This window comes from Penicillium verhagenii, assembly GCF_028828195.1.
Source record: "Penicillium verhagenii strain IBT 33310 chromosome Unknown utg000003l_segment0_segment0, whole genome shotgun sequence".
Taxonomy (NCBI): domain Eukaryota; kingdom Fungi; phylum Ascomycota; class Eurotiomycetes; order Eurotiales; family Aspergillaceae; genus Penicillium; species Penicillium verhagenii.
In genome coordinates this window covers 3,227,687-3,245,823 of record NW_026643167.1, presented here as the reverse complement: position 1 = coordinate 3,245,823, position 18,137 = coordinate 3,227,687, and the positions used below count along the sequence as shown (strand labels likewise).

Sequence of the window (18,137 nt, the reverse complement as noted above, 5' to 3'; positions counted from 1 at the left end):
TTTAGCTAGTTAAATCATCAAAGCGAATTTGATAGTCAAATATCTTTCTATGGGATTGCTCAGGTGTAAAATCTGTAAGCTAAACCCCGTTGTCCTTCTCAGTCAAGCTCTGCTTCTTCTTCGAGCGAGTCATAATCTTTTCAACGAAATCTATACCAAACCCAGTCCATAAAGTCAAGGCTATTACAAAAACGAGGCCACTAACCCACCCATGCGTTTTTGTAAATGTCGGCGCTTCACTGCTGGGGAACTGTAGTTGTTGAAATGGAATAACAACAGCCGAGCCAAGACTCACCATGAATGCCATCACGAATGCTCGCAACTGTTGGTCATTCCCGCATGAAATATTCACAGATGTGGCAAGAAGCGGCGTAAAGCACCCGTAGCAGCCAGTGAGAATAAAAGCGGCCATCTTTAGTCCCTTCGACTCAGGCCATGCTGTAAACACAGCATAGCAAAACGTCAAAAGACATCCAACAGCGAAGAAAACTGGCCCTCGACGACCGATTCTGTCAGCAACAATACCCGTTGTCACCATAAAAGCGAAATTGACAGCCCCGATAGATGTGGGGATGTTGTTGATCTGCGGCACAGAATATGTCTTTAGAGCCTTGAGCCAAAGCTCAAAGTACTGCATCACATATGAGCCACAGGTCAGAGACCAGAGGGCATAAGCGATGGAGAAAGCGTATAGCTGCCAAGACTGCAGAATACGTTTCAACACCGTCATATCCATTTTTCCAACCGGAGTTCGGCCATCCTCTTCGATTCTTTCTCGAGCGCGATTCTTTTCCCAATCGGTCAGGTAGAACGCTTTGGTGTTTTGGGGTGTGTCTGGGTAGAACACGTAGCCGTAAAGCACGACTGGAACAGCAAGGATAAAGTCGAAGATAAACAGCCATCTCCAAGCTGACAAGCCCCCTTTGCCTTCCATACCTTCAAACAGAGCAGACTGAAGGTATCCTGAGAACATCTGACCAAGCACACCGGACATGACGAAGAGTCCACTTCGAGACGCCAGCTCGGATTTCTTGTACCAGCATCCAAGCACATATTGGATGCCTGGCCATGCAGCAGACTCCATCAATCCAACACAGAATCGCAAGCCGTAAAATTGTGATGCAGTTTCACATTTGAATAGGAATAAGACAAAAAGCGACCAGACGAGTAGGCAGCTGGGTAGCCAGATCCGGGGTCGCACGACTGTCAGAACAATGTTGCTGATTGGGCCTCCGAGTATAACACCAATGCTAAAGTATGTGTTCATCCAGGTCAATTGGTTACCGGCACCAAAGCCGAGTTCCTCCTCCATGCCCGACACATATGCATTGCTGACATTGGTTTGGTCGAGGTATTTGATAAAGAAACACAAGCAGCTATAGCTGAGAAGAAACCAGTCGAGCTTGAAGATGAGTTTCTTGTCGGCGTTTGATGTGCCGGGCTCGTGCCAGTGGAACCATCTTTTCTTCGCTTCTGACTGGGTGTTGCCAAATGCTATGCCTGAATCGCTTCGACTGTGGATGGATTCTGTAGGGCTGTTGTTTTTCCTGTCTGATATGGGTTGGCCGTCAATTCCGGCGTCTTTCAATGGATTTGCCATGCTGGCGACTTTTCTCGTAAACAACTCGAAGGACTGAACTTTGCAAGGGGGCACGACATTATTAAGGTTGTTCGGGCGTCGCAGTGGCCTGCATTAGGCCGGTGCCTAGACCTTAAAAAATCAGTCGATTAGAATATAAAAATGCACGCTTATCACGACATCTGGATCGAGATTGACGAAGAAGAAATGTTTTGGAGATTGAGGGGAAGCTTTGAGATCTTTTCCTAATCCAGCGACAGCGCGCGGGGCGGGGCCGACGGAAGATAAACACTTGGAATCTTTGATCGTATACTTTCTAGTCTTCCTTGACGTCTTGTGCTTATTCTTACTTCCAAATATTTGACTTGGAGATACCAAAACCTCTACTCCCTCTATCTAAGTATTGAGTCACATCTTAAAATTGGCATGATGGTCGAGTACGCGTCCATCAATGGAGCCCAACTGGCTTATAGATTGGCCGGCCCAGAGAATGCACCTCTAATAATCACTCTACATGGTGGCCGGGGATTTGGTGAGGCATTCTTATACCTTGGTCACTCAGCTATGGCTAATTAACTGTATTGCAAGCTGGAAGGTGATCATCGGTCAGATTTCAAGGCATATTTGCCTCTATCCAAAACCTATCGATTACTCTCCTTTGACTTCCGAGGCCATGGTCAAAGCTCACAAACGGAACCGTTTACATTTGATCAACTTGTCAATGATATTGAAAGTATAAGACAATATTTTGTTGGAGACGCCCCATGTATTGTTTGCGGTGGCAGCTTCGGTGGGTTTTTGGCCCAGCAGTATGCAATCACATACCCATCAAATGTTTCTCATTTGATCCTAAGAGGCACTGCTGCTTCGTTTCACCGTGAGTCGTCTAAGCCTCGTGCAAGTTATTGTAGTGGCCAACGTGTTCTAACACCGGGTGTAGATGAAGAGGCAGCCATCCGAACGCTGGAACAGAGAGCATCCAGAGCTCCCGGTTTCTCTATCAACTTCCTGCGCGACAAAGTCTTCGGAAGATTCGACAGCGATCTCGAATTTCGACTCGTCATGTATGCAGCTGCCCCTTTGTACAGTGAAAAGTTTGACGCTGAGGCTGCACTCAAAAGCAACCTCGAAACGGTGTTCTATGCCAAGTCTCACAGTGAGTGTTTCCCATCCGGATGCATGTTATAGGATGACGCTCACAACCACGAAGATGACCTTTATTCTGATGGCGAGAAATTCTTCGATTATACGGATCGTCTTCAATATATTGTTGCCAATACCCTCATAGTGGTCGGTGAGCAGGATTGGATCTGCCCACCGGGACTGTCTAAGGAGATTGCTTCCCAAATTCCCTCTTCAAGGCTGGAAATTATTGCAGGGGCGAATCATAGCGTCCATTTGGAAAAGAATGCGGAAGTTATTGAGTTGATTCGCCAACATCTGTCATAGATTATTGTCTTGGATACGTGATATACCCTGAAAGTGAAGCTTTCGAATTCACCGTATCCACACGGACCACGCTTAACGATCACACCATTTGCGCCTATTAAGGTACCATACAACAATTGGCGAAAGACGCTATTTGCATGGAATTCTACAAGATCCGAGCAATGAATCCAGCTTATGGTTAGTTTATCTCATCTACAAAACAAGTCCTCTTTACACTTGCGCGGGGTCTTTCCGATCGGCGGGGTCATCGGTGCATCCCCGATACAAATTCCCGCTTACGAACAATCTGGTCCAGATAGCGTACACTAGATCCATACACTTGAGATAAACATCGTGTCTTTCGTGTATGTAAAAATTGAATAAAGTCATATGCTCTATTTGCAAGTTGCTGATTTCCCTCCTGGCTGGTTTTAAACCCTCAACCTGCCACCAGGCCCACCACCATCATCATCATCATCGAGAAATCATGACCGCCCCTTATATCAACATCTCAATTGGTGCGTAACTTACAACTAGGCACCTGTCTATATAAGACAAACTAACAAGCTATCTAGATCGTGGAGGAACGTTCTGCGATGTTCTGGTCCAAGCCTCTGGCCGCGACGACTTGGTTTTCAAGCTACTCTCCGAGGATCCGCAGAACTATCGCGACGCACCAACAGAGGCCATTCGAAGGGCACTGGAAACCATTGAAGATCGCCAAATCCCAATTGGAGAGAAGCTCGATGGATCCAGAATAGCCTCATGTCGCATAGGTACAACCATAGCAACAAACGCTCTACTTGAGGGCAAAGGCCGAGAATTCGCACTCGTTACTACCCAAGGCTTCAAAGATGTCTGTCTCATCGATGACCAGACAAGGCCAAGGCTATTTGACTTGAACGTCAGAAAGCCGCCTGCCTTGCATGGCACTTCTCTAGAAGTAGATGAGCGCATCACTATCGAGGACTACGATCTCAATCCATTCCCACTGGATAAGTCTGCAGAGATCACAGATCCGGCCCTTATTAAAACTCCGAGCGGCGAGATCATCCGTATTTTGAAGGCACTCGATCCTCAGAATGTACGCGATATGCTAGGTGAGCTTCGATTGGCGGGATATAACTCCCTAGCTATTTCGTTTTTGCACTCGTACCTCTACACAGATCATGAAGATCAAGTTGCCGAGATTGCAAAGGAGATGGGATTCGAACATATCACCAAGGCATCTGAGGTGAGCCCTGTCATCAAGTACTTGCAGCGTAGTAGCTCTGCTTGCTCCGAAGCATACCTTTATCCCATAGTGAAAGACTATGTTACGGCGTTCCAATCCGGTTTCAGCCATCTGCCACGCTCGGTGGAGTTCATGGGCTCAGATGGAGGTCTCAGACAAGCTGCCAAGTTTCGAGGCAACGAGGCTTTACTCAGTGGACCTGCCGGAGGCGTTGTGGGCATTGCACGAACATGCTATGACCCCTCTGAGGGAACACCTATTTTGGGGTTTGATATGGGAGGAACCAGCACGGATGTCTGTCGATATGATGGCAAGTACGACTATTTGACAGATACCACGGTAGGGGGTCGAAAAATAACGGTGCCAATGCTCAATATTGCAACTGTTGCAGCTGGAGGAGGTTCAATGCTATTTGCTCGTCATGGCCTCTTTGTGGTTGGGCCAGAGAGTGCTGGAGCTCATCCTGGACCGGCATGCTATCGAAAAGGAGGCCCACTCACAGTCACGGATGCCAATTTGTTTCTGGGAAGACTAGTGGTTTCTTCATTTCCGGCCATTTTCGGCCCAGAAGCAAACCAAGGTCTGGATTATGAGATCACAAAACAACGATTTGATGAAATAACTCACGAGATAAATGAACAGACTGGTCAGAGTCTGACACCGGAAGAGGTTGCCTCGGGCTTCCTTGATGTTGCTAATGAAACGATGACTCGCCCAATGCGTAACGCTACTGAAGTTCGTGGATTTGCACCAAGCAGTCACAGTCTGGTTAGTTTTGGCGGAGCGGGGGGTCAGCATGCATGTGCGATTGCGAATAAGCTCGGAATATCCAGAATTCTCATTCACAAACATTCTTCGCTTCTATCCGCTGTCGGAATATCTCAAGCCGACCTGCAAGTTGAAAAGACTGCACCATTCACAGGCTTTTTCAATCTCGGTGAGCTTGAAAAAATAAGATTACAAATAGAGGCACTCAAACTCCAGGTTCAAGAAGAGCTTCGCTCTCAGGGAGCAGACGTGTCTTCTATTGTCTTTGAAGAGTCTTTGAGCATGAGATACGCGGGCACTGACACCAACATTGCCGTCCTAAAGCCCGAGGACGAGGATTACGGTAGATCCTTTGAGAGTATTCATTTGAGGGAATTCGCTTTCCAACTCGATCGAAAGATTTATGTTGACTCTGTCAAAGTGCGCGGCGTGGGTCAAAGTGGTATTCCTGCAGAAAGCAAATCTCCATTCCCATTGCTGAAAGATGCGAAGAGTCGTAATCTGGAATTTCTCCAAGAGAAAGAAAGGCAACCGACCTTTATCGATGGTCTGTGGCAAGATATCCATATCTTTAAGCTGGATTCTGTCAACAGGCCCAGTCAGTTACAAGGCCCAGCCTTGCTCATCGATGCAACTCAGACCATCTTCGTTGAACCCGGATTCGATGCCTATCTTCTTCCGGACCATCTAGTACTTGAAAAGTCATCTACAAATTCGCAAGGCGGCACTCTCTCAATGTCCGAAAACATTGATTCGATCCAACTTTCCATTCTATCCCACCGGTTTATGTCAATCGCTGAGCAGATGGGACATACGCTACAACGTACGTCAATATCGACAAGTATTAAAGAGCGCCTAGACTTCTCCTGTGCTGTCTTCTCTCGAGATGGAAAGCTGGTAGCCAATGCTCCCCATATCCCCATTCATCTAGGAAGCATGCAATACGCAATCCAATATCAACACCGCCTATGGGAGGGCAAGCTCAAACCAGGCGATGTTCTTTTGAGTAATCATCCTGAGTGCGGCGGAACCCATCTTCCAGACTTGACAGTCATTACACCGGTTTTTGTGGATGGGGAGCCTAGAGTAGCTTTCTATGTTGCGGCTCGGGGTCATCATACTGATATTGGAGGTCTTGGGATCACATCCATGATGCCAGGCTCAAAAGAGCTATGGGAGGAGGGATTCAATGTTCGCTCAATGAAAATCGTGGATAGTGGAAACTTCCTTGAAGACGACGTACGGAAAGCATTTTTGGCTGCTGGGGACTTCCCCGGTTGCAGTCCCACTCGTCGATTGGATGACAACATATCAGACATTAAGGCTCAGATATCAGCAAATCAAAGGGGGATTTTGCTATTGCGCAACTTGTGCTCTGAGTTCGGCTTTGATTTTGTATCGCGTTACATGAACGCCATTCAACTGAACTCCGAGATAGCAGTCAGAGAGTATCTCAAAAAGATTGCTCGGTCGAGACCCTTACCTTTGACGGCCAGTGATAATTTCGACGACGGTACTGTCATCAAAGTGTCTATCTCAATCGACGAAAAAGGTGGCGCAATATTCGATTTTGCGGGCACCGGCCCCCAGATGTGGGGTAACTATAACTGCCCGATCTCCATCACTCACTCAGCCGTGATATACAGCATCCGCTGTCTGGTAGACACAGATATACCTCTCAATGACGGATGTCTGGCACCAATAGATATTCAGATCCCCCATGGCTCCATCCTACGACCCAGTGCCTCCGTTGCAATCTGCGGTAGTACCCTAGCGAGCCAGCGAGTTATCGACACAATTTTGAAGGCATTTGAATGCTGTGCTGCGTTTTCCGGTTGCGCAAACAGTTTCGGCTGGGGACTGGGTGGCAAGAATTCTCACACCGGCGCCATTGAGCCCGGGTGGAGCTATGGCGAAACGGTTGGAGGAGGGTGTGGTGCTGGCCCCGGTTGGCATGGAGAGCATGCTATCCAGGCACACTCAACTAACACAAAGATCACCGATGCTGAGGTCGTGGAAAAGCGAACACCGGTCATTATTCGCAAACATGCTATCAACCCTGGCACGGGTGGTAATGGCCAATACAGAGGCGGAAATGGCGCCGTGCGTGAAGTTGAAGCTCGGGTGCCGCTTAAATTCAGCATTCTCAGCGATCGGCGTGTATTTGCCCCGTACGGCATGAATGGTGGCCAGTCTGGCCAGGTTGGAAAGAATTATGCATTCAAGTGGAATGAGGGCCGGACAGGACTTGAGAAGATGTCACTTGGTGGCAAGGCTGCACTATCGCTGGAAGCTGGGGAGATAATGCAGGTCAACAGTCCTGGTGGCGGAGGTTGGGGCTCTTTGGAATGATCCCTCTTCCCTTTTAATAGTCACGTGACTCGGTAGGCACTGAGTAGTGGTTAAAATGCGTATCTCAAGTACTAGTACTCAGTTCATACTCTCCTCCAAGTATCTTGAAATAAACGAGCCAATCGCAATCCACCACCAATAGGCTCCACTTCAAGAAATGATCAGCCCCGCTCTTATTGGTCTGATCAAGGTTAAGCTGTGTGCAAAGTGGAGAGAACCTTCAACTTTTCACACAAAAAAAGTGACAGTCCAATTCTCAAACGTAATGGCACAAAAACAAAAAGATAACAGGCCCGAGCCGTGGATCGAACACGGGACCTCGCGCAGGAGTGCTTAGGAGTTGCTGCCCTAAGCGCGAATCATACCACTAGACCACCCGGGCTGTTCTTGATGTCGGGACTTGAATTTTTGCGTCCATGAACCAAGATACATATTTGAACCTCGGAACAACTTACAAAGTTTTTTTTCAACCTCCACTTGCCGCCCGATTAACCCAGGGCATCGAGCAGGGCAATTTTCCAAAATCTATTGTTATTGAATGCCATTTTGCAGCACATCATAGGAGACTCGGAGAGAATAGCGTGCCTAGGTGGTATAAAAACGTAATTACATAATTACTCATATGCACCAGTCAATTATCCATGGATAAACATCAATTGAATGTGCATACATAGGCAATTCTCTACCTACTATACGAATATATATGACAGCGCATGTGCTCCAAATGTTGCTCCTTGAGTACATACTAATGTACCTGGACGCGATGGTGGTGAACCTCCACTTCCAGATGTCCAAGGCTTGAACATCCATCAAGGGATCCATTGAAATGACATCAACATTGAACATTACAACCACCTGATGCACAGTTGACTTGAAAGATTTTCGGAATGTTTAGAATAGGTATCGAATAGCCTAGAGTGTATGTGGTTGGCCGTCATGGCCGGTCAACTGGTCTCTTCCCGATCTCAGGAGGCCGCGTAGCACTTACTACATATGTAGTAAACGATCCGCCTTGCACCCCACACGCCGCTTATATGTATATATCCTCACATGTGTAACTTCAATTAGAGCCTCCAAGCTTGAGGCTTCTGCCCAGGTGTTCCTTTGAATACTACATCCAGGCTCAAGTACAGTTTGACTCATGTTATTTACTATTTTTGAGTAATTTCCAGTTAGCACAGGTGCCCTGGGCTCACATGTGCACTAACCACCTTAAGTTAGCCCCATGTGCTGCCAGCCCGGAACAAGCCGATCCCGCACGATCTATCCTCCAGACAGTTCGTTTCATTTGAATGTTCTTTCCCTTTCTCAGTGCTCCCATCATTCCCCTGGGTTTTATCTTCCAATTCTTCAACCAAAGCTGAAGGGCAGGTTCAACCTCCATTTGGTGCAAAATGACACTGTCAGACCTCCCCATGGAATTGATCCTGTTCATCGTACTCTCCCTCTCTGATGCCGATTTCGCCAGCCTGATAAGAGTGAATCATCGCTTTCAAGGCCTTCTCCCACATCTCTACCAACGCCATGTAGAAAACAATACCCGTCAACACGGCTTCTTCCGAGCCATCGCTCTCGGTAACAAAGCAGCTGTTGATCATTTTCTATATTACGGGGCAGATGTCAATGCGGCCATCCGTGAACCCAATTTGAAAAACACACCTATTAAGCCGTGGTTTCCACTACAGACGCCCCTTTGCGTAGCTGCAAATGCAGGAAATGACAGTTTGGTAGCCCTGCTGCTGAGCCATGGGGCTTCTGTCAAACCGACTACCAAAAAAGGCATCACTTCATGGCTCACAGCCAACCCTCCGGTAATCGATGCCCTCTTATCGGGTCATGAGAGCACGGTCCGCCTTTTGTTAATTAACGGATCTCCTTTCGGTTCACATTCATTGGGACTATTTGATTATGCGTTAATGAAGGGGCGGCTGTCTTTTCTCAAGCTGCTAGTTGAATTTGGATTCGACCTAAACATCCAAAGTCCTGAAGGCATTTTCCCCTTGCAGGCAGCTGTAGAATCTGGGGCCTGCTCGACAGAGATGGTGCGATTTTTGCTGGATAATGGAGCAAGCAAGGATTTGATGGATTGTGATTACAGGTCAAATATCTTAGTACGAGCAATCCAAGGGAGCACGACTGATAAATTGCGTCTGCTATTGGAATATGGTGCGAAGATTCCTCCAGAAACCCTCGAGAAATCGGTTCTCAACTGCCATCTTGAGACAGCACGTCTGTTACTCGACCACGGCTGCAGGCCCAATTATCTCACACTGAAGACGGTGGTGAAAAATAAGCGTGGGGACCTCCTGCAGCTCTTGATTGACAACTCCACGGATTTGAATATGAAAGGTTCGGAGGGGTGGACCATTCTTCACGAGGCTGTTCAACAATGCCCAGAAAATCCAGCTCCAACTCGATTGTATCGCAGGTCAGGGAATAATGGCGATACAGACCCGATGGAAAATGAGCTGATTCGTGATGTGATACGTGATCCGCAGCCAATTCGAGCTACTAGGTGTAAAATTAAGAAATTCGATTTGAAGACATGCGCTCCAGAGGAAATCGTTCGCTGTCTGATTCGTGGAGGAGCCAACATCAATGTCCTAGATGCACAGGGGCGCACACCACTGAATTTGGCAAAGTCATACAGCCAGGAGGTACAGCAGATACTTGTCGATAGTGGGGGAAAGTGTGCTGTGGATTTATACACATGAAATCTAGATGGGAGGGGTGTATACTATTATGTACAATTATTTCCACAGCACAAAATAAAGCCCAATGGAGCCCCTGGAGCCTTTCCGAGGTTCTGAAAATTTCACCTATTGTCTACATAAGCATGTGATTTTAATTATTCTAGCTGGTTTAACATTCAAATGTACCAATATTTTAGAGAAAGAGTAGACCCATTTGGCTAGTGAATGCAGAATTTAGTAGATTATATCTCCATTCGAATCTGGCGTGAGGAAACCAGACCCGCTTCCAATGGAAGCCAGCGTATCCAACCCTTGGAAGTAGTAGGTACGGAATTGCAATGCGCAGTGGAATTATCAATCGTTATTTAGCCCAGGATATGTGTCTAGCACTCGAACTTGATACTTGAAGTATGTCAAGAAGTTCGTCCTTGATCTTCAAGTAGCCCGCATCCTCGGGCGAGTTGAACTTGATGATGTTGCTATGGTCAGCATCAATCACAATATATGAAGAATTGAACTGCGACGACGATACGTCCTAGATTAAAATTATCATTAGCTAGTAACCAGAAAACTACTAGCGATAGGTCTGATTCCTTACCTCTGTCTCTGATTTTTGAATTGCCTCTTGTCCCTGTCGAGGCGAGACATAAACGTTGCGATACTTGGCACTGTGTGACACGTATTGGTTTAAAATAGCTAGCAACCATTTTGCCTCTTTGCAACTGTCGCTGTTCTCTTGGCTTGAGCCTTCAATGCTGCGCAACACTTGTTGCATTCCATTAGTGTTTATGCCTAGCTCCGTTGTGTCCATGAAGAATACTCCGCGTGTTGCAGCACTGATGATGTGAAGTGGACTGGAGGACTTCTCCTGCTCCAGATCTGAAAAAACCAAGGCCTATAGTTGTGGTTAGTCTTTTCCAGAAAGAAATCGTATCAGAAGCGAATGTGCCTACACCCTTGACCAGGCTGCCGCCTAGGCTATGCGCCATGAATACGATAGGTCGGGTTCGAGTCTGCAATTGATTCATAAGCTCAGATCAATTTCTAGAAAGATACACATAAGTGGACAAGTGCACATACTCTAGTCAGTTCTCTCATTTTATACAAATCCAACACCAGTTTTCCGGATAGAGTTTGGAGAGGCTGTTGTTCATGATTAGGACTGGGTGATGCATTGTAGCCCCAAGTGAGAATCCTGCAATTGGGCAAGTCTCCCGGCAGTAGGCTTTGAAGCCAGTTCGTTCCATCTTCTGCCGTCCATGATTTTTCTCTGTGGCCTCCAAGTCCATGGACGGCAATAATACTAGAATCGATTAGCTTTTTTTTTCTCCGTATAACAATAACAACTAGACATACTCGACTTTCGGTGAAGCACCATCGTATATCGTTTTTATCCCATCTTCTGCAGTGTCCATCACATGCCTAGGGGTTGGCCTGGCGTTCGTTGACCCGTCATGGGAATTGGATTTCGATCGTTTGAACAGTCTGAATGGCCAGATATTTTTCAATGACCACTTCCTAAGTCTTTTCATTTCTCATGTTTCTCAGTTGGAAATGATGAGATTTCTCTCCAAGTTAGCTGAGTGAACTCAAGTTGAAGTTTCAATGTTGTCATGACTGAATATACATCATCGTCACGTGCACGAGTGGGGGCTAGTTTACTGCACTTTATTCCATTATGTCATCTCATTTGTGAGCATAAAAATTATTTGGAGCTTCACCCCACTTTCTACGCTGTTTTTTAAAGGCAATATTCTCAACCCTGAAGCAATTCCATCATGTCTTCAAATGAGGCCAATGAGAGCTCAAAGGGTGTAGCTCCCACTTCTCAGTCTGCGGACTCAAAAATCAACCATGCCGCTTCAATCAACTACTGGAACAGTGTTCCCAGCACCTCGGCCGAAATGCTAGGCATGCTTGGAACTTATCCCTGGTATACACGTATCGAGCTACAAGGATCCAAGAACTTCTTAACCAAGGTTCGACGATTGATACCCTCTCTTCCCACCAGTGGAAAGTTTAGCCAAGGTGTGGACTGCGGTGCTGGTGTTGGACGCGTAACAGAAGGCTTCCTAAGCCACGTCTGTGAAGTTGTGGATGCCGTCGAGCCCGTGGAGAAATTCACAAAGGTCATGGCGGACAGCAAGCTCAAGCAAGACGGCGTTGTGGGTGATATTTACACCGTCGGTCTGGAGGACTGGTATCCGCAGAAGAAATACGATTTGATCTGGGTTCAGTGGTGCGTTGGACATTGCACTGACTCTCAATTGACGGAGTTCCTCGAGAGATGTCGAGACTCTTTGACGCCGAACGGTATCATGGTTGTGAAGGAGAATTTGTCCACCGATTCACAGAATCAGGATATGTACGACGACTTGGATAGCAGTGTGACGAGGACAGATGAAAAGTTCAAGCAGTTGTTTGCTGCTGCTGGGATGAAAGTTATCAAGTCCGAAATTCAGACCGGATTCCCCAAGCAGTTTAAGCTTCTTCCCGTCAAGTCTTATGCCCTTCGACCAAAGGTTTGAGAGTGCCAATGCTTCAATGCTAGCCAGGTTCTTCTTGCGCATCGCCTCACCAGATGGATGCACATGCCGCATTCTCCCCTGCTCTAGTCCAAGTTTGCCAATGAATGTTCCAATGGCATCGGAATCTTGGACTCTCGTGGAGGGCATAGATCTGCCAACTATGAGAGCAGGTCGCTCTGATGAATGAGTGGCCTTTTTTATGACCTCTGATATCCTCCAGTCTCAGACTGCCATTCAGCAAGGACACCACAAGATCGTCTTTAAAATGGCAAAATTTCGAATACCAAGGTCATGGGGGCAAAAATTGGGACGGGGTCTATCAAAAGCCTGATGTCATCACGTTATGACATCGGCTTCTGCCCAGTGTATAACAACAAAGTCAATGACCTATGAAATTGCTGGGCGACGAATGTAAATACCGAAAAAACAGTTTACCATATTGTTGAACACGCGCAAGAAATGAAAATTTTCAGAGTGGGGTATGTACGTTGATCCATTCACCATTAAACAATATACTCGATGCTATTATAAATGTGCTGCAATGGTATAGCTTCATTCATCGTCCTTAAGTCCTCCGTGGAGCCAATGTTTTTTTGCTTTGCTTTTTTTTTTTTCGTCTCGTTGAATGACCTTGTCACTTCGCTTCTAACAAACAGCCAAAACTCGCTTTACACCTACAACCGCATCCCATAGTTACATGTGCGAAGAACGGCTACGCTTCGATTTCACCACGGCGAAGAGCCAGTAACGCCCGAACATCAGTGACATATTGCAATGCCTCCAACATAGGTATCAGATGCAGCAGACCGTTATCCGTTGGATCGTTGATCCAGCCCTCAATAGGAATCGCGTTATCTAAATAGTCAAAGTCAGTAAGAGGGCTCAAGAATTAAAGCCAATGAAATCCCAACCCACCCTCGTGGAAGATATAGCTCATTGGGCTGTTATCCAAGATCATCACTTTACTCAGGTCCGGTTCCACGGAGCTAAGATCTTTGATGTAGGCACCATTACGGAGTGTGCAGTGCTGTCGGTAGTATCGGGCTTGGAAGTACTTGCGTTCTGACTCGAGCCAGTCAATGACGGGGTCGGCATACTCTTGGACACTGGCTGTGAAGATGACGAGCTTGTACCACTTGCAGATTTTGCGCAGAAAATCATCACAGTGTGGCCGCTTATGCACATAGTATAAGATGGGATGCTGAGGACCCAAAGTTGTCTGTGGCCCCCCAGGGGCCAAGGCAGTAGTAGGCATGTAAAGCTTGACCTCGACCATGTGGCCACTGGACATACGCCCACCCTTAGCAAGCGAATGAATCAGCGTCTCGTCGAGATCTAGCACCAGAGTCTTTTGAGGGAGCCTGGCATTGCGAGGAGCGGCTGTATATGAAGGCAATCGTTGGGGGAGAAGAGGTCGCGGCGGATTCGGAGAGTGAGGGTATTTCGTAATGCGATGAACAGATGGGGACATGGGAGACTTCAGATTGTCCGGGTTGACAGTCGCTTGAACCCGGCTCACACCCTCTGGCATCGGTCCACCCAAGTCTGCACTTTGCGTTCGTCGTTGTCGTTGTCTATTATTGAGTGTTTCCTCGTTATTGAGTTTGATCCGTATAGACCGCCGCGGTGTGCTTTCATTCGAGTCCTGATCTTGTTTGTGGTCGGTTTTATGCGGTCGAGTCTTTGAGCTCGTGGAGTCTCTGGCATTTCTTCGATCTGCATCTGATTCGGATGTTGTGGATAGTATAGAGTCTCGAGATGCCTGCGGTTTCAACTTGCGGGTGGAGCCACTCCGTCGCCGATTTTCTACCCGAGAGGTCCCTTTAACCGGCCGGATCCTGGATTCGGCAGACGTTCTCCAGATTTTCCTCACTGGAGCGAGAAGCGAATAATAACCATCGTCGTTTTGGAAGCATTGAGCGATATATACACCAGGTGCCGCGATCGTGGAAAGAATGAACCGGATAGTTTCGGTGATCGCATCGAAGATCCGCCTGGTGACTAGTCGCCAGGTGCTTTTAGTCACGATAGCGCCATCGTGTTGGGAGCCTTGTAATAAGGATGTTGTCTCGTCAAATGAATGTGGCGTGTCTTCTCCGTCGCCGTCCGCTAATGATGCGCTACCGTCATAACCCTTTTCGGAGACAAGGCTAGTTCGAAAATTATTTTCGCTATAGGATCGAAATTTGGCGAGGTCAGTGGGCGGAGCTTCACGGCGTTTCTCGCTCTGTGAGTGCGATCGTGGGCGCGTCGAGCTGGAAGACTGGCCAATGACTCGCGAGGATAAGATGTTCAGCGAGTTCATCTTCCACTAGCGAAGCCCACGGGAGACACGGGCGCGTGGAATCTAAAGACCAAAAGTATGAGCAAATAGGTCAAACGGAGTCTTATAGACCATGAAGAGTATCGTAGGGTCGAGGATGTCTCAGGGTAAAAAGAAAGGCATCGCAAGGAGGTGTAAACCGGGCAGCTTGTAAGTTCTACGGACCTCGATGCGCCAGTCACCCGTTTGCCTCGGATGTAATTCCGCGCGGACTCCAGACAGATATTGGAGCAAAAAATGCAAGTGGGACGATTCGTAGGGCAGCCAAAGCTCAAAAGAATAGTGAAAAAGATCTAGATCAATGACAACCCAGCTAAGAAGACACGATGCGATGAAAAGGAGAGAGGAAGGGACAGTCCAAGTGTGGGGAAGCGGACAAAGGACGCAACGGCAGAAAATCGGGTTCCTTTGCCCACTTTGCTTTCGTGATTCACACTCCAACAAGACGACTAAGCGCCGACGTGACGTTACGTTCTAAAATAATTCGTGACATTTCAAAAGTATTTGAAAGACTCTCTTCGTATGTCAACTCCGACTCCTCAATCTATTCTTCCTTTAACCACAATCCTAACCGCCACTATGTCTGCAGATACCGATACCGAACCCGACTCAGACATCCCACCTGCTGAAGAAATGCCGTCAACGGCTTTGGCCTTGACGCCAGGCCTGTCGTCCTTCTTGAAGTCTCTCAAGACAAACCCGATAGACACTTCTATTGAGAACCTGGTCTCGTGCGCTAGCTCTATTCCGCTGAATTAACGACCCTTATACTAACTACTGGTCTTCTTTCTTGTTAGGCTGCTCAAGCGTCGTCAAATTCGCCATTCTCGATCATGCGCAACCGCAACTGCCTACCTTCTTCTCCGCGTGGTGTCAGCATGCCGAACATCCGAATCTGCAAAGCTCATTGAGCGCGTGCAGAGTGTGGGCAGAAGCCTCATGGCTGCGCAGCCACGGGAGATGGTAGTGGGCAACATTGTGCGACGAGTCCTCGGCCTCATTCGTGACGAAGCGGAAGATGATCGCGATGCCGAATTTTCTCTTAGTGAAGCTGGCTCTGAGAGTCAGTGTCAAACTCCTCGTGCCTATGATGGTCAGTTTCAATCTCTTTTCTTATAATTTTGCTGCGCCCTTGAAGAAACCATGACTCATCAACCCTCAATAGATCCGTCACTGCCTTTGGATCGTGATATGCTCGGTCTCCGACAGGAGAGCTCTGATCGCACCTCGCGCCCTCCTCTAACATCAATGTTCAGCCTTCTTTCCCACCCTGAGCCTGAAACATCTCTCCCCAGCACTCCCGGCACTCAATCTCCAAGTGGACGTGTCGCCGGCCACAGCGTCAGCAAGGACGTACGGGCTGAAGTCCTGGAAGGTATCAACGAGATCATTGATGAGCTGGGTCAAGTAGATGACCAGATTGCCGCTTATGCGCTGGAACACATTCATTCTAACGAGGTCATCCTCACACACACCTCCTCCACAACGGTGCAGAAGTTCCTGCTCAAAGCTGCGATTAAGCGCAAGTTCACAGTCATTCACGCTGAATCATTCCCCAATAACCACGATGCCACACATGCTACTGTTAGCGGAAATAATCCCGGAGATGACGAGAATCTCACTTTTGATTCCTTCCAAAAGCCACTGGTCGCTCTCGGCATTACTGTGATTCTTATACCTGACTCAGCCGTCTTTGCCCTCATGTCTCGTGTCAACAAGGTCATCTTGGGTACTCATTCTGTCCTTGCTAACGGTGGCCTTGTTGCTGCTGCCGGTACCCGAGTTATTGCCCGAGCTGCCAAGGTTCACCAGACCCCTGTCGTTGTTGTCAGTGGTGTCTATAAACTGAGCCCTGTCTACCCATTCGACTTTGACTCACTCATTGAGTATGGCGATGCCAGCAAGGTTTTACCTTTCGAGGATGCAGACCTTGTCGAAAACATTGATGTCCAGAATCCCATTTACGACTATGTCCCGGCAGAGCTGGTTGATCTGTACATCACCAACCTGTAAGTTTTTTTCACTTTTTTTCAAACTTGGTTTTTTTACTGGAAAATATGTACTAACCTTTGGTCTCCTTTTCATTACAGGGGTGGCCATGCTCCTTCATACCTCTACCGTATCGTGTCTGATCACTACCGTAAAGAGGACATCAGCTTCTAAAAAAAAAAGCAAAAAAGAAAAAACAAGACATGGAATGGAATGGTTCACATGCATACAAAAGTGCATACTGCTGAAAATGATACCCGAGGATTTACAGCGAAAATTGTTTTTGATATTGGTAGTATCCATACTAGTAGGCTAGTCTGTAACGTAAAAAAAGAGGACCTCAGGGCCCCCCATGACCGCCGCCCGGTTGTTCCCAAAGGGAAAGGTGTCGTTGCCACCAGGCACCGTAAACGTGGAATCGAACCCTCGCCTAACTGCTCCCCCATTCATGAAGTTGTCGGTGTCCTTGTTGCCTCCAGCAGCCCGTGTCAGGGAGTGGCTATTCTGCGGCCTGGGACACCACATAGACCGTTTTCCAATATGCCAGTTCCAATCGCCCGCTCAATTTACCTAGTTCTCCCTTTAGCTTGAGGTCTCGTCTTACTCTGTGGACGACCTCTCCTTGGGGGGTGGTCGGCGCTATGTTCCGGCCGGGGGTGTGTATGCACTCTGGGCCCCTCGGTATACGGATATCCTTAGGAAGTTGGCCCTATTTAGCATGGAATATAGCGTCGTCGAACTTGTTCCTTTGCATCGGTGGGCTAGACTCGCCAGTCGTTCGGTCATTATCTGGCGCCAGATCTGGCTTCAGAGAAGCGTTACCGCAGCCTCACTATGCCACCAGCATTCAACAGACGCGAAGGACCAGGATAAGTAGGCCTTTCAGATTATTCAGGCCGCTGTAGTATACATACTAACCAAGTACTCAAGTGCTACATGGGCATATACTACTAGTTTGTACTACTAGTGTATATATACTTATCCATAAAAAATGGGAGAACTACATAGAGTACTAGTAGGTATCAGGTGTGGAATATGAATGTTAGGTACTAGAGGAACGTACCCATGAATACATTTCTATATACCAGTTGACAGCCCTGCATGAGTAGTATGCATACATGTAGTAGTACTAAGTGCTAGTATGTATACTAGTAGGTATCTGAGTCTTGGTGTAGGTATCCCCCCAGGTACCTATACTAGTCAACTGGTGGGTACAGTTACTCGATGTCTAGGACTTAGCACA

At 47.5% G+C, this 18,137-nt stretch overlaps 8 protein-coding genes across 8 annotated transcripts; 5 read left to right on the top strand and 3 right to left on the bottom strand.

Annotated features, from left to right (window-relative positions):
• Positions 1–79: 79 nt before the first annotated feature.
• N7466_002594 (Major facilitator superfamily domain general substrate transporter) lies at positions 80–1,600 on the bottom strand (the record flags this gene model as incomplete). Its single annotated transcript, XM_057161992.1, has 1 exon — positions 80–1,600. One exon carries the CDS (start codon positions 1,598–1,600, stop codon positions 80–82), a length of 1,521 nt encoding a protein of 506 aa, XP_057025277.1.
• A 408-nt stretch (positions 1,601–2,008) lies between these two features.
• On the top strand, positions 2,009–3,028 carry N7466_002593 (alpha/beta fold hydrolase; the record flags this gene model as incomplete). Its single annotated transcript, XM_057161991.1, has 4 exons — positions 2,009–2,111; positions 2,175–2,456; positions 2,520–2,735; positions 2,790–3,028. 4 exons carry the CDS (start codon positions 2,009–2,011, stop codon positions 3,026–3,028), a joined length of 840 nt encoding a protein of 279 aa, XP_057025276.1.
• Positions 3,029–3,494: 466 nt separating this feature from the next.
• Positions 3,495–7,361, top strand: N7466_002592 (Hydantoinaseoxoprolinase N-terminal; the record flags this gene model as incomplete). The annotated part of the gene is made up of 2 exons (XM_057161990.1): positions 3,495–3,525; positions 3,583–7,361. The coding sequence occupies 2 exons, from the start codon at positions 3,495–3,497 to the stop codon at positions 7,359–7,361; spliced, it is 3,810 nt and encodes a 1,269-aa protein (XP_057025275.1).
• Positions 7,362–8,755: 1,394 nt separating this feature from the next.
• Positions 8,756–10,075, top strand: N7466_002591 (ankyrin repeat domain-containing protein; the record flags this gene model as incomplete). The annotated part of the gene is made up of 1 exon (XM_057161989.1): positions 8,756–10,075. The coding sequence occupies one exon, from the start codon at positions 8,756–8,758 to the stop codon at positions 10,073–10,075; it is 1,320 nt and encodes a 439-aa protein (XP_057025274.1).
• A 340-nt stretch (positions 10,076–10,415) lies between these two features.
• On the bottom strand, positions 10,416–11,043 carry N7466_002590 (uncharacterized protein; the record flags this gene model as incomplete). The annotated part of the gene is made up of 3 exons (XM_057161988.1): positions 10,416–10,589; positions 10,653–10,949; positions 11,008–11,043. The coding sequence occupies 3 exons, from the start codon at positions 11,041–11,043 to the stop codon at positions 10,416–10,418; spliced, it is 507 nt and encodes a 168-aa protein (XP_057025273.1).
• A 789-nt stretch (positions 11,044–11,832) lies between these two features.
• Positions 11,833–12,582, top strand: N7466_002589 (N-terminal protein methyltransferase; the record flags this gene model as incomplete). The annotated part of the gene is made up of 1 exon (XM_057161987.1): positions 11,833–12,582. One exon carries the CDS (start codon positions 11,833–11,835, stop codon positions 12,580–12,582), a length of 750 nt encoding a protein of 249 aa, XP_057025272.1.
• Positions 12,583–13,294: 712 nt separating this feature from the next.
• Positions 13,295–14,887, bottom strand: nemA (Nem1-Spo7 phosphatase catalytic subunit NEM1; the record flags this gene model as incomplete). Its single annotated transcript, XM_057161986.1, has 2 exons — positions 13,295–13,437; positions 13,498–14,887. 2 exons carry the CDS (start codon positions 14,885–14,887, stop codon positions 13,295–13,297), a joined length of 1,533 nt encoding a protein of 510 aa, XP_057025271.1.
• Positions 14,888–15,484: 597 nt separating this feature from the next.
• Positions 15,485–17,068, top strand: N7466_002587 (translation initiation factor eIF2B subunit beta; the record flags this gene model as incomplete). Its single annotated transcript, XM_057161985.1, has 4 exons — positions 15,485–15,636; positions 15,703–15,998; positions 16,071–16,914; positions 16,996–17,068. 4 exons carry the CDS (start codon positions 15,485–15,487, stop codon positions 17,066–17,068), a joined length of 1,365 nt encoding a protein of 454 aa, XP_057025270.1.
• Positions 17,069–18,137: the final 1,069 nt, after the last annotated feature.